This window comes from Schistocerca nitens, chromosome 4 (genome assembly GCF_023898315.1).
Source record: "Schistocerca nitens isolate TAMUIC-IGC-003100 chromosome 4, iqSchNite1.1, whole genome shotgun sequence".
Lineage (NCBI taxonomy): Eukaryota > Metazoa > Arthropoda > Insecta > Orthoptera > Acrididae > Schistocerca > Schistocerca nitens.
Genome location: NC_064617.1, coordinates 701,430,413 through 701,442,500, shown reverse-complemented (window position 1 = coordinate 701,442,500; position 12,088 = coordinate 701,430,413). Strand labels below are relative to the sequence as shown.

General features: G+C 39.8%; 1 protein-coding gene across 2 annotated transcripts in view; it reads left to right on the top strand.

The window, feature by feature from the left end:
* The window catches only part of LOC126252070 (protein fuzzy), a 163,902-nt gene that overhangs the window by 90,948 nt on the left and 60,866 nt on the right, over positions 1-12,088 (top strand). For both annotated transcript variants that reach the window (XR_007545826.1, XM_049952917.1), the window contains exon 6: positions 2,890-3,065. Coding sequence is in view for 1 of the 2 variants with exons in the window: in XM_049952917.1 (XP_049808874.1) it covers positions 2,890-3,065 (176 nt within the window). In the remaining variant the exon portion in view is untranslated. The remainder of the gene's footprint in view (positions 1-2,889; positions 3,066-12,088) is intronic.

The window sequence follows — 12,088 nt, the reverse complement described above, 5'->3', positions numbered from 1 at the left end:
AATGTTGAGAGCCGGGCTAATGCTGTTATGCTTATGGTTCATGGATCAATATTGACAAAACTCCGGATAAGGTGTGATGGGAAATCAAAATAGTATGATGACATTTGGTTGTAGGTGGACAAGGAGAGAGTACCAGGTAGAGGACATGTTTGTAGCAATGTACATTTTGGATCGTCTAAAGTGCGCGTCATTTATGTTGGCGGCCGAGTTTAGGTTCGTTCTGCGCATCTGACGTCACAAAACACAGTCAGCCAATGAACAGAGAACGACGTTGCCAGATCTCGACAGCAGAGCAGAGCATGGACGAGTGTCTTCAGTTTTAGAAACGTTCAGTCATAAATATGGTAATTGAACAAAAGCAATGTCTTGATAGCAGACTTACTTTTATAGAAAGTTTAGAAAAAGCATTCTTTATACCAATTGCTTCATATTCTATTAATTAATTAAACCAAACAAGCAATAAGACTCCTAATTCAGGCGATAGCAAGGAAAGGTGTTTGTATCAATCTCACGAACCGCTTTTTCGCAATAAAGAACAGCGGTAATTGTTTATTTCCTATTGTACTTCGACGAAGTGTGAGTAATACGTAGTCATACCAACAGTGTTTGTCAGTATTTTGCGTGACCTGTTAGAGCCCTCATGGAGTCACATTATACGATGAGCTGCGTTAGCGTAATGGTTAAGACGTGTTCGGTTTGTAAGTGTAAGGTGAAGAGTTCAAACCTTGTGCGGTGCTTAATATTTTCTTTATTTAAAAACAATATCGAAGTGTCTTACTTCACGAATTTTATTCGTTTGAATGCAATTTTTTGAAATTTCTAGTGCTTTGTGTCTTCATTAACCCTTTCGCTACTGCAGACAGGTGCTCCCCGCATTCCGCGCTGTGCGCGATTTTGTCATCACTGCACTGCTCGCCTGTGCAGACACATGGTGTTCCCACTGCTTTGACACACTTATCATTCGATTTCACAAAAACTATTTGGCCGAAAAATTAGATTTTTACACATCTTCTTGACTGATACCTTCCCCCCATAAATGACTTAATTTTGTTTCGATGTTCAACCCAGTTATTGTGCAGCATTAAATGTAGTAAACCATTGCACGAAATTTTGAAGAGTTTGCAGAGGTAAAAGTCCATAGTGTATACTTTTGGTATGGTCGATTTTAGTTGCCACAGTGTTGAGAATGAAATGTGGACAAGATACCTAAATTTCATATAAAATTTGCTGTATAACAATATCTCATTTAATTTAAGTACCACATAGGTGTCATATGTAATATTGAGAGAAATTCCGTCTTTCGCGACTGTAATAACAGTTTTATTTACACCGGGCGCGTTTGGCTTTATTTTAAAGCACTTCAATCAATGAAAGGTATGGCACATACACAATGGTACTCATGTTCTGTTTATTGTTTTTGTTCCACAGTCGCAGTTTTACCAATGGTATTGAAATATATTCCTCTTCTGCAACTGTAATAAGCGACTTATTTAGACCAGACGCGTTTCTCTCTTTTGTAACATCTTCAGTGGACAGTATTTTGTCTCCTCCATTGCCACGTCACCTATCGTAGTTTAGTGCTGCGGTAACACAATATTCAACGTTTGTGTCGGCTGATCAGTGTTTTAGCAAATAAATACTGTTTGTGTGTGCCACACACAAAAATTATATTTGACATAGCTCTGAGCACTTCACTGATAGACGGTATATTCAAGTCCTAATGTTTTTGTAAGTCCACAGTTTTGTTTAATGTATTTTGTCTACTTCCTTTTGATTGATTGAAGTGCTTTAAAATAAAGCCAAACGTGCTCAGCGTAAATAAAACTTTTGTTACGGTCGCGAAAGACGGAATATTTCTCAATATTACATACGACACCTATGTGGTACTTAAATTAAATGAGATATTGTTATACAGTAAATTTTATATGAAATTTAGGTATCTTGTCCACATTTCATTCCCAACATTGTGGCATCTAAAATCGACCAAACAGAAAGTATACTTTATGGACTTGTACCTCTGCAAACTCTTCAAAATTTCGTGCAATGGTTTACTACATTTAATGCTGCATAATAACTGCATTGAGAATCGAAACAAAATTAAGTCATTTATGGGGGGAAGGTATCAGTCAAGATGATGTGTAAAAATCTAATTTTTGGGCCAAATAGTTTTCGTGGAATCGAATGATAAGTGTGTCAAAGCAGTCGGAACACCATGTGTCAGCACAGGTGAGCAGTGCAGTGATAAAATCGCGCACAGCGCGGAATGCGGGGAGCAAGTCTCTGTAGCAGCGAAAGGGTTAATGTGGCCATGGTGGCTTTACTTCATCAACTGCGCGCTCCCCCCTAAACGTAAGCTTGCGAACTATGCTATACTATGGCGCTGCTTCTCTTGGCGCGTGCGTCGTGTGCAACTGGCAACGCAGCAATCTCCCGTGTCTGGGCGGGCATGCGCGAACCGCCAAGATAAAAGAATTGAACTATAGTGGTGTGCTATAAAACTAGCACATGAGTTTCAGTGTGTACCAGAACTGCAGACACATACTTGGAAAAAAATAATTACGTAACTTTATTTTTAAAGGTAATAATTCAATCTTGATGACTAACCTTCACGTATTCAATATTTCTAACATCTTAATTTTGGCACAAAAGAAAACTGCATTTTCTCACCTCTAGTTGGCTATCTAAAAGTATCCTCCCACTGGTTGCATGCCACTTGCTGCCACCCTACAAGGAGAAGTAAAATGAGTCACAGCTTACATTTTCCTTACTCTTAACTTAAGCCCAACTTTTTTCAGTCCATAAATTTTTTGTTTAATGCTGCTGTTAATGTTACATAAGAATAGTTACTTGCTCCATAAACCCAGTACATCATATAGTGGATGTCTGCAGGTAGCCTATCGTGTTGTGTCCTGTCTCTTGACGTCTGATGTGGAGGTGTGTGTGCTGTGTGGACCAACTCCAGGCCTCAGTGAGGTTGAGCGCGCAGCTGCACAGTGCTGGAGGAGTGCCATTGACTTGTTGCGCAATGCTCAACAGTCCTTTTCTTTTGATTCTGGAGTTGCTGGGTTAGTGCTTGAAAATGGCGGTCCTGTTTATTGGAGTAATATTTAAATAGCTTCTATTGTAAAAATCTTTACAAGTTTGTGAAACAGAAAATTAATCATAATTTGTGTTTCTTCTCTTTGTTTTCTCCATAGCACAGAAAATGTTTGCACTAACATAATCTTTAGAATTTGTTGCATAAACAGAACTTCTGCTGTAGCTTTAACTGTAGATTTAACTAATTTGTAAATGTACACTGATGTTCCCCCCCATGAACCATGGACCTTGCCGTTGGTGGGGAGGCTTGCGTGCCTCAGCGATACAGATAGCCGTACCGTAGGTGCAACCACAACGGTGGGGTATCTGTTGAGAGGCCAGACAAACGTGTGGTTCCTGAAGAGGGGTAGCAGCCTTTTCAGTAGTTGCAAGGGCAACAGTCTGGATGATTGACTGATCTGGCCTTGTAACAATAACCAAAACGGCCTTGCTGTGCTGGTACTGCGAATGGCTGAAAGCAAGGGGAAACTACAGCCGTAATTTTTCCCGAGGGCATGCAGCTTTACTGTATGATTAAATGATGATGGCGTCCTCTTGGGTAAAATATTCCGGAGGTAAAATAGTCCCCCATTCGGATCTCCGGGCGGGGACTACTCAAGAGGATGTCGTTATCAGGAGAAAGAAAACTGGCGTTCTACGGATCGGAGCGTGGAATGTCAGATCCCTTAATCGGGCAGGTAGGTTAGAAAATTTAAAAAGGGAAATGGATAGGTTCAAGTTAGATATAGTGGGAATTAGTGAAGTTCGGTGGCAGGAGGAACAAGACTTCTGGTCAGGTGAATACAGGGTTATAAACACAAAATCAAATAGGGGTAATGCAGGAGTAGGTTTAATAATGAATAGGAAAATAGGAGTGCGGGTAAGCTACTACGAACAGCATAGTGAACGCATTATTGTGGCCAAGATAGATACGAAGCTCACACCTACTACAGTAGTACAAGTTTATATGCCAACTAGCTCTGCAGATGATGAAAAAATTGAAGAAATGTATGATGAAATAAAAGAAATTATTCAGATAGTGAAGGGAGACGAAAATTTAATAGTCATGGGTGACTGGAATTCGAGTGTAGGAAAAGGTAGAGAAGGAAACACAGTAGGTGAATATGGATTGGGGCTAAGAAATGAAAGAGGAAGCCGCCTGGTAGAATTTTGCACAGAGCACAACATAATCATAGCTAACACTTGGTTTAAGAATCGTGAAAGAAGGTTGTATACATGGAAGAACCCTGGAGATACTAAAAGGTATCAGATGGATTATATAATGGTAAGACAGAGATTTAGGAACCAGGTTTTAAATTGTAAGACATTTCCAGGGGCAGATGGGGACTCTGACCACAATCTATTGGTTATGACCTGTAGATTAAAACTGAAGAAACTGCAAAAAGGTGGGAATTCAAGGAGATGGGACATGGATAAACTGAAAGAACCAGAGGTTGTACAGAGTTTCAGGGAGAGCATAAGGGAACAATTGGCAGGAATGGGGGAAAGAAATACAGTAGAAGAAGAATGGGCAGCTTTGAGGGATGAAGTAGTGAAGGCAGCAGAGGATCAAGTAGGTAAAAAGACGAGGGCTAGTAGAAATCCTTGGGTAACAGAAGAAATATTGAATTTAATTAATGAAAGGAGAAAATATATAAATGCAGTAAATGAAGCAGGCAAAAAGGAATACAAATGTCTCAAAAATGAGATCGACAGGAAGTGCAAAATGGCTAAGCAGGGATGGCTGGAGGACAAATGTAAGGATGTAGAGGCTTATCTCACTAGAGGTAAGATAGCTACTGCCTACAGGAAAATTAAAGAGACCTTTGGAGATAAGAGAATGACTTGTATGAATATCAAGAGCTCAGATGGAAACCCAGTTCTAAGCAAAGAAGGGAAAGCAGAAAGGTGGAAGGAGTATATAGAGGGTCTATACAAGGGCGATGTACTTGAGGACAATATTATGGAAATGGAAGAGGATGTAGATGAAGATGAAATGGGAGATACGATACTGCGTGAAGAGTTTGACAGAGCACTGAAAGACCTGAGTCGAAACAAGGCCCCCGGAGTGGACAGCATTCCATTGGAACTACTGACAGCCTTGGGTGAGCCAGTCCTGACAAAACTGTACCATCTGGTGAGCAAGATGTATGAAACAGGCGAAATACCCTCAAACTTCAAGTAGAATATATTAATTCCAATCCCAAAGAAAGCAGGTGTTGACAGATGTGAAAATTACCGAACTATCAGTTAAATAAGTCACAGCTGCAAAATACTAACACAAATTCTTTACAGACGAATGGAAAAACTGGTAGAAGCGGACCTCGGGGAAGATCAGTTTGGATTCCGTAGAAATGTTGGAACACGTGAGGCAATACTGACCTTACGACTTATCTTAGAAGAAAGATTAAGGAAAGGCAAACCTACGTTTCTAGCTTTTGTAGACTTAGAGAAAGCATTTGACAATGTTGACTGGAATACTCTCTTACAAATTCTAAAGGTGGCAGGGGTAAAATACAGGGAGCGAAAGGCTATTTACAATTTGTACAGAAACCAGATGGCAGTTATAAGAGTCGAGGGGCATGAAAGGGAAGCAGTGGTTGGGAAAGGAGTGAGACAGGGTTGTAGCCTCTCCCCGATGCTGTTCAATCTGTATATTGAGCAAGCAGTAAAGGAAACAAAAGAAAAATTCGGAGTAGGTATTAAAATCCATGGAGAAGAAGTAAAAACTTTGAGGTTCGCCGATGACATTGTAATTCTGTCAGAGACAGCAAATGACTCGGAAGAGCAGTTGAATGGAATGGACAGTGTCTTGAAAGGAGGATATAAGATGAACATCAACAAAAGCAAAACGAGGATAATGGAATGTAGTCAAATTAAGTCAGGTGATGCTGAGGGAATTAGATTAGGAAATGAGACACTTAAAGTAGTAAAGGAGTTTTGCTATTTGGGGAGCAAAATAACTGATGATGGTCGAAGTAGAGAGGATATAAAATGTAGACTGGCAATGGCAAGGAAAGCGTTTCTGAAGAAGAGAAATTTGTTAACATCGAGTATAGATTTAAGTGTTAGGAAGTTATTTCTGAAAGTATTTGTATGGAGCGTAGCCATGTATGGAAGTGAAACATGGACGATAAATAGTTTGGACAAGAAGAGAATAGAAGCTTTCGAAATGTGGTGCTACAGAAGAATGCTGAAGATTAGATGGGTAGATCACATAACTAATGAGGAAGTATTGAATAGGATTGGGGAGAAGAGAAGTTTGTGGCACAACTTGACCAGAAGAAGGGATTGGTTGGTAGGACATGTTCTGAGGCATCAAGGGATCACCAATGTAGTATTGGAGGGCAGCGTGGAGGGTAAAAATCGTAGAGGGAGACCAAGAGATGAATACACTAAGCAGATTCAGAAGGATGTAGGTTGCAGTAGGTACTGGGAGATGAAGAATCTTGCACAGGATAGAGTAGCATGGAGAGCTGCATCAAACCAGTCTCAGGACTGAAGACCACAACAACAACAACACTGATGTTTGTGAAAATTGTAATGCCAAGGACGATGAATGTGATTGAAATGAATTTTATACCATAGATTGTATGCCAGACAATACACAAATGTTCATTGCAGGATTGTGCATGATCTCTAACTATGAGAATTCACCAGGGTGTGAGGCTCCCACATGTTGCAGCCAAGCTCTAATTATTGTGGCACTCCAATCTAACTGGGCCTTGATATGTTTTTGAGTACCGTTGTTGCAATGCAAGCTTTCAAAACATCAGCGGTTGCTGGAGGACCATGAGGAATAAGTTGTTTACCAACTATATCTCAGATCTGTATTAGGTAAATTGTCAGACAAGTATATACCGCAAGGAAGCAACGGCAACATTTATTGTTTTAACAAGGCTTGCACAGACCTTGTCTCATGGGTTTATATACTTCATTACGTAAATATGGTTGCTCAAGGGAGGTTCAGTGTCCTGGGTTCTAGAACCTTTGCAACATAATGATTACTGGTCGCAGTGCTCTTAAAGGGTACGAGTCAGGATCACATGGCATCGCAAACTACAGACTTGGGACTTGCCTATTATGCAGCTCAACAGTGTAGACTGCAAGATTGTGATTACTATGTAGTCTGAAAACCATACATTTTGACCATAAAAATGCCAGTGGGTACTGTTTAATGTGTCATTGCAGTTAGAAGTGCTTCTATCGTCTGTGCAGTGGAAGCTAGCACAATGAAATAGTGGCACCAGCCCAGCTTGCAACAAATGATGTCATGCCTGTGACCCCAGGCAGGTCCACTCTCATTGCAGGGTTCCAACATCAAGTCAACTAAGTGGACAAAACAGTAAGTTGTCTTACGATGGTGCAGACATTTGAGATGGCTAGTCACATTGAGTGAGTGACTGATTGATTGACTGATTTCTTTATTAATACATTACAGCATAACAACAGCACCTCCGAATTTTACTGTTGGCACTACACACGCTGGTAGATGACGTTCACCAGGCATTTGCCATACCCACACCCTGCCATCAGATCGCCACATTGTGTACCTTGATTCTTCACTCCACACAACAACTTTTTTCCACTGTTCAATCGTCCAATGTTTGCACTCCTTACACCAAGTGAGGTGTTGTTTGGCATTTATCAGCGTGATATGTGGCTTATGAACTGCCGCTTGACCATGAAATCCAAGTTTTCTCACCTCCTGCCTAACTGTCCTAGTACTTGCAGTGGATCCTTATGCAGTTTGGAATTCCTGTGTGATGGCCTGGATACATATGTGCCTATTACACATTACAACCCTCTTCAAATGTTGATGGTCTCTGTCGGTCAACAGATGAGGTCAGCCTGCACGCTTTTGTGCAGCACGTGTCCCTTCACATCACTATCACATTGGAAACGGTGGGCCTAGGGATGTTTAGGAGTGTGGAAATCTCACATAGAGATGTATGACACAAGTGACACTCAATCACCTGACCACTTTCGAAGTCCGTCAGTTCCGTGGAGCGCCCCATTCTGCTCTGTCATGATGTCTAATGACTACTGAGGTCGCTGATATGGAATACCTGGCAGTAGGTGGCAGAATAATGCACCTAACATGAAAAACGTATGTTTTTTGGGGTGTCCGGATACTTTTGATCACATAGTGTAGTTTCTGCTGTTGCCCGGTAATCATCTGAGGCACTGGTTTTGAAGTAAATTGAGGTCAAACTTTGCTGCTGGCTGGAAGTTGCTGCCCTCTTTGTCAATTGGTGGTCACAATACACTGCCTTTGGGCCTGTTTTTGATGTGAGACTGCACGATCTCTTGTGCCCAATTCACAATTAGTGAGCACAATAACATTGGTTTCTTAATGTGTGTGACCACATACCAAATTGACAAAAATGATTGGTTCTGTCTGTCTGTATCAATCTAAGTTACAAGGCTCACTGCTAACTGCATTATGAATTTTCAGTGTAATCCTTTGTGAGACTTACGGATTTTTGATTTGTATTTCAACAGCAATAAAACTGTGAGCGTGGCATAAAGGGTATTTTGTAGGCACTTCTGACATGTTTCACTATAGTAGACACAATTGTCTTGAGAGATTTGGCAACTGTGTAGATAATTAATATAATTCTCATTTATTGTTCTGTCACAGTTGCATATTTTTAATTACGTTACAGTTTCTATTACTCTGGATCATCTTTAGATCTAAAACAAAGTAAAACGAAGTAGTTGTGTCAGCAGCCAATCTTTTCTACTAGCATCCTGACATGGTTCGGAGAAGACAAGACAGGTTACTTGAAATATGCTCACTATTTTTATATACTTGAATTTAGCATATTTTGTGACAATACTCACTTTTCTGTGGATGTTTATAAGATGATATTTGACTTTTTTGTGTTGGCTTCAGTCATCTAGTGAAAGTATGATTCCATAATGCTGTTTCGTCGGCTGCGGAAATGTCCTGGTTCAATGCGTTTGCCTCATTTTTGGTGCTTCAAATACCATTTATCCGAATGTGCTTCCTTCTTGATGTTTATATAAAAAAGTAGTAGAATAACTCACTTTTGCTGGTCACTTGCAAATTATTATAACGGGGACCTGTAGATTGTTCCACCGTCACACACCGAGTGTTCATTGCCGACTGACTACGATCAAAAATGACTCCAGCGTCAAAGTCAATTCACACAACACACGAGCTTCCACTTGTAACCAGTCTCTTTGATATTATTTGTCACATCTAGTAATATTAATCAATATGCTGTCACTCTCGAACTTATAAACAAATTAGCATAAAATAAGGCAAATTACAATTCACAAAAAATATTCTGACAAAAATATAAGAAAACATTTACAACCTCCCTCATTAGATTTGGTATCGACAAATCCAGTAGAAAATAACACATCTCCCAGATCCATTACATACTAATGCAACTACTTAGTTTTACTTTGTTTTAGATCTGAAGCGCATTTGGAGAGATCGAAACATTTAATCTAATTAAAAATATGTAACTGAGATGGAAGAATAAATGAGAATTATCTGTCTTTTGACATGATTGATATACGGATTAGAAAATAAGAGCTGTTGGATCAGCACTAGACTATAAACAACCTGACTGAACCCAGAGCACTACGAGGCCTGAAAATGTTCCGTCAATAAGGGTTTAACTGAGCAGTGTTAAAAGCATTCTGGAAGGAAACAAGCTGTCCCCCTGGAATTTTCAACTGAAATCTCAGAAACATATTGTGTGCAGCTTTAGAATGTATCTCTGAAAACACAACATTAGGGCAAGAGCTGAGCAAAACACAAACAAACATGCTGGGCCTTTTATCAGGCAATAGAGCTTTTATTGTGCCTATGCAGTTCTTGCATTGTTTAGCAACGATACATATTGGTCTCAGCTATGCATCATAAATTAGTAAAACTTTCAGTATCTCACAGTGGATAAACTTTCTGTATTGGGTAAGGGGTACCAGGTGGAGAAGTATGAAACCAGAATTTGGTTGCAATAATTACACATCTGTTGTTTGAAACTGATAAACAATATTTTATTCAAAATAATCTCCATTGCTATTTATACATTTCTCCCACCTCTGTGGCAGTCTATGAACGCAAAAAAAAAAAAAAAAAAAAAAAAAAAAAAAAAAAAAAAAAACCACAGTTCTTCTATTGAAGCAGACCAGTCAGCAAGTCATTTTCGCACATTTTCATATGAACTGAAGCATTGTTCAGTGAGAATGTGTCCCAGTGGTGCAGATAGATGATAATTGGGTGGAGCCAAGTCTGCAGAAAAAGCCACATGTCCTAGTATTTCCTAACTGAATGCATCGATCGTGTCCCTGACCTGTTTTGCTACGTGTGATGGGGCGTTATCATAGATCAATATGACTTTGTGTTGTCTTTTTCCATATTCTGGTCATTTTTCACATAATGCTCTATTTAAATCGATCATTTGCTGTTGGTAATGATCAGTGTTAATGGTTTCACCAGGTTTTAGCAGCCTCATAATAGATGACACCCTTATGATCCCACTGAACACAGAGCATTGTGTTCTTTCCAAAGCAATTTGGTCTTTCAGTGAATGTCGATGGTTTGCCTTGATTCACCCATGATTTACAATGCTTAGGATTCTCAAAATATATCTGTGTTTCATCACCTGCTACTATTTGATGGAGAAATAACTTATTTTTGTGAGCAGCATTTCACAATTGGTTTTTCGATTTGCTTGCTGTCTTTCATTCAGTTCATCCGGAACCCATTTTCCCACTTTCTGCATCTTTCCCACAGCTTTCAACCGAAGAGAAATGGCTCTCTGTGTCACATTCAATTGTTCCACGAGTTCCTGTTGAGTTTGAGTATCATCTTCATCCAATAAGGCCTGCAATTTGTTGTCTTTGCCCTTTTTTGTTGGTTTCCCGCACTTGTCGTATCTCATATCAAAATCACCACTTTTGAATTTTTTTAACCACTCGAAACACTGTGTTTTCCCAAGAGCATGTTTGCTGAAAGCTTCAACAGGCATTTTATGTGATTCTGCAGCAGTTTTCTTCAAATGATAACAGAACACCAATACTGTCCACAAATCATATTTCGTAGACACAAAACTCGACATGTTTATGGGTTTGAAACAGATACCAGTATATGGAACTTGGGTCACTGTGTGTTGACATTTGTCGTCAGCTGTTACAGGAAGCTGAGGGTGCTGCACGCGTTGTGTCATGGGCCCTACACTGATGGGTAGCACCATCTATAAAGAAATTTCGGTTTCATACTTCTACATCCCCCCCCCCCCTCCCCCAAGAACCATGGACCTTGCCATTGGTAGAAAATTTAAAAAGAGAAATGGATAGGTTAAAGTTAGACATAGTAGGAATTAGTGAAGTTCGATGGCAGGAGGAACAAGACTTTTAGTCAGGCGAATACAGGGTTATAAATACAAAATCAGATAGGGGTAATGCAGGAGTCGTAGGGGTAATGCAGGAGTCGGTTTAATAATGAATAAAAAAATAGGAGTGCGGGTAAGCTACTAGAAACAGCATAGTGAACGCATTATTGTGGCCAAGATAGACACGAAGCCCATGCCTACTACATTAGTACAAGTTTACATGCCAACTAGCTCTGCAGATGATGAAGAAATTGAAGAAATGTATGATGAAATAAAAGAAATTATTCAGATAGTGAAGGGGGACGAAAATTTAATAGTCATGGGTGACTGGAATTCGAGTGTAGGAAAAGGTAGAGAAGGAAACACAGTAGGTGAATATGGATTGGGGCTAAGAAATGAAAGAGGAAGCCGCCTGGTAGAATTTTGCACAGAGCACAACATAATCATAGCTAACACTTGGTTTAAGAATCGTGAAAGAAGGTTGTATACATGGAAGAACCCTGGAGATACTAAAAGGTATCAGATAGATTATATAATGGTAAGACAGAGATTTAGGAACCAGGTTTTAAATTGTAAGACATTTCCAGGGGCAGATGGGGACTCTGACCACAATCTATTGGTTATGACCTGTAGAT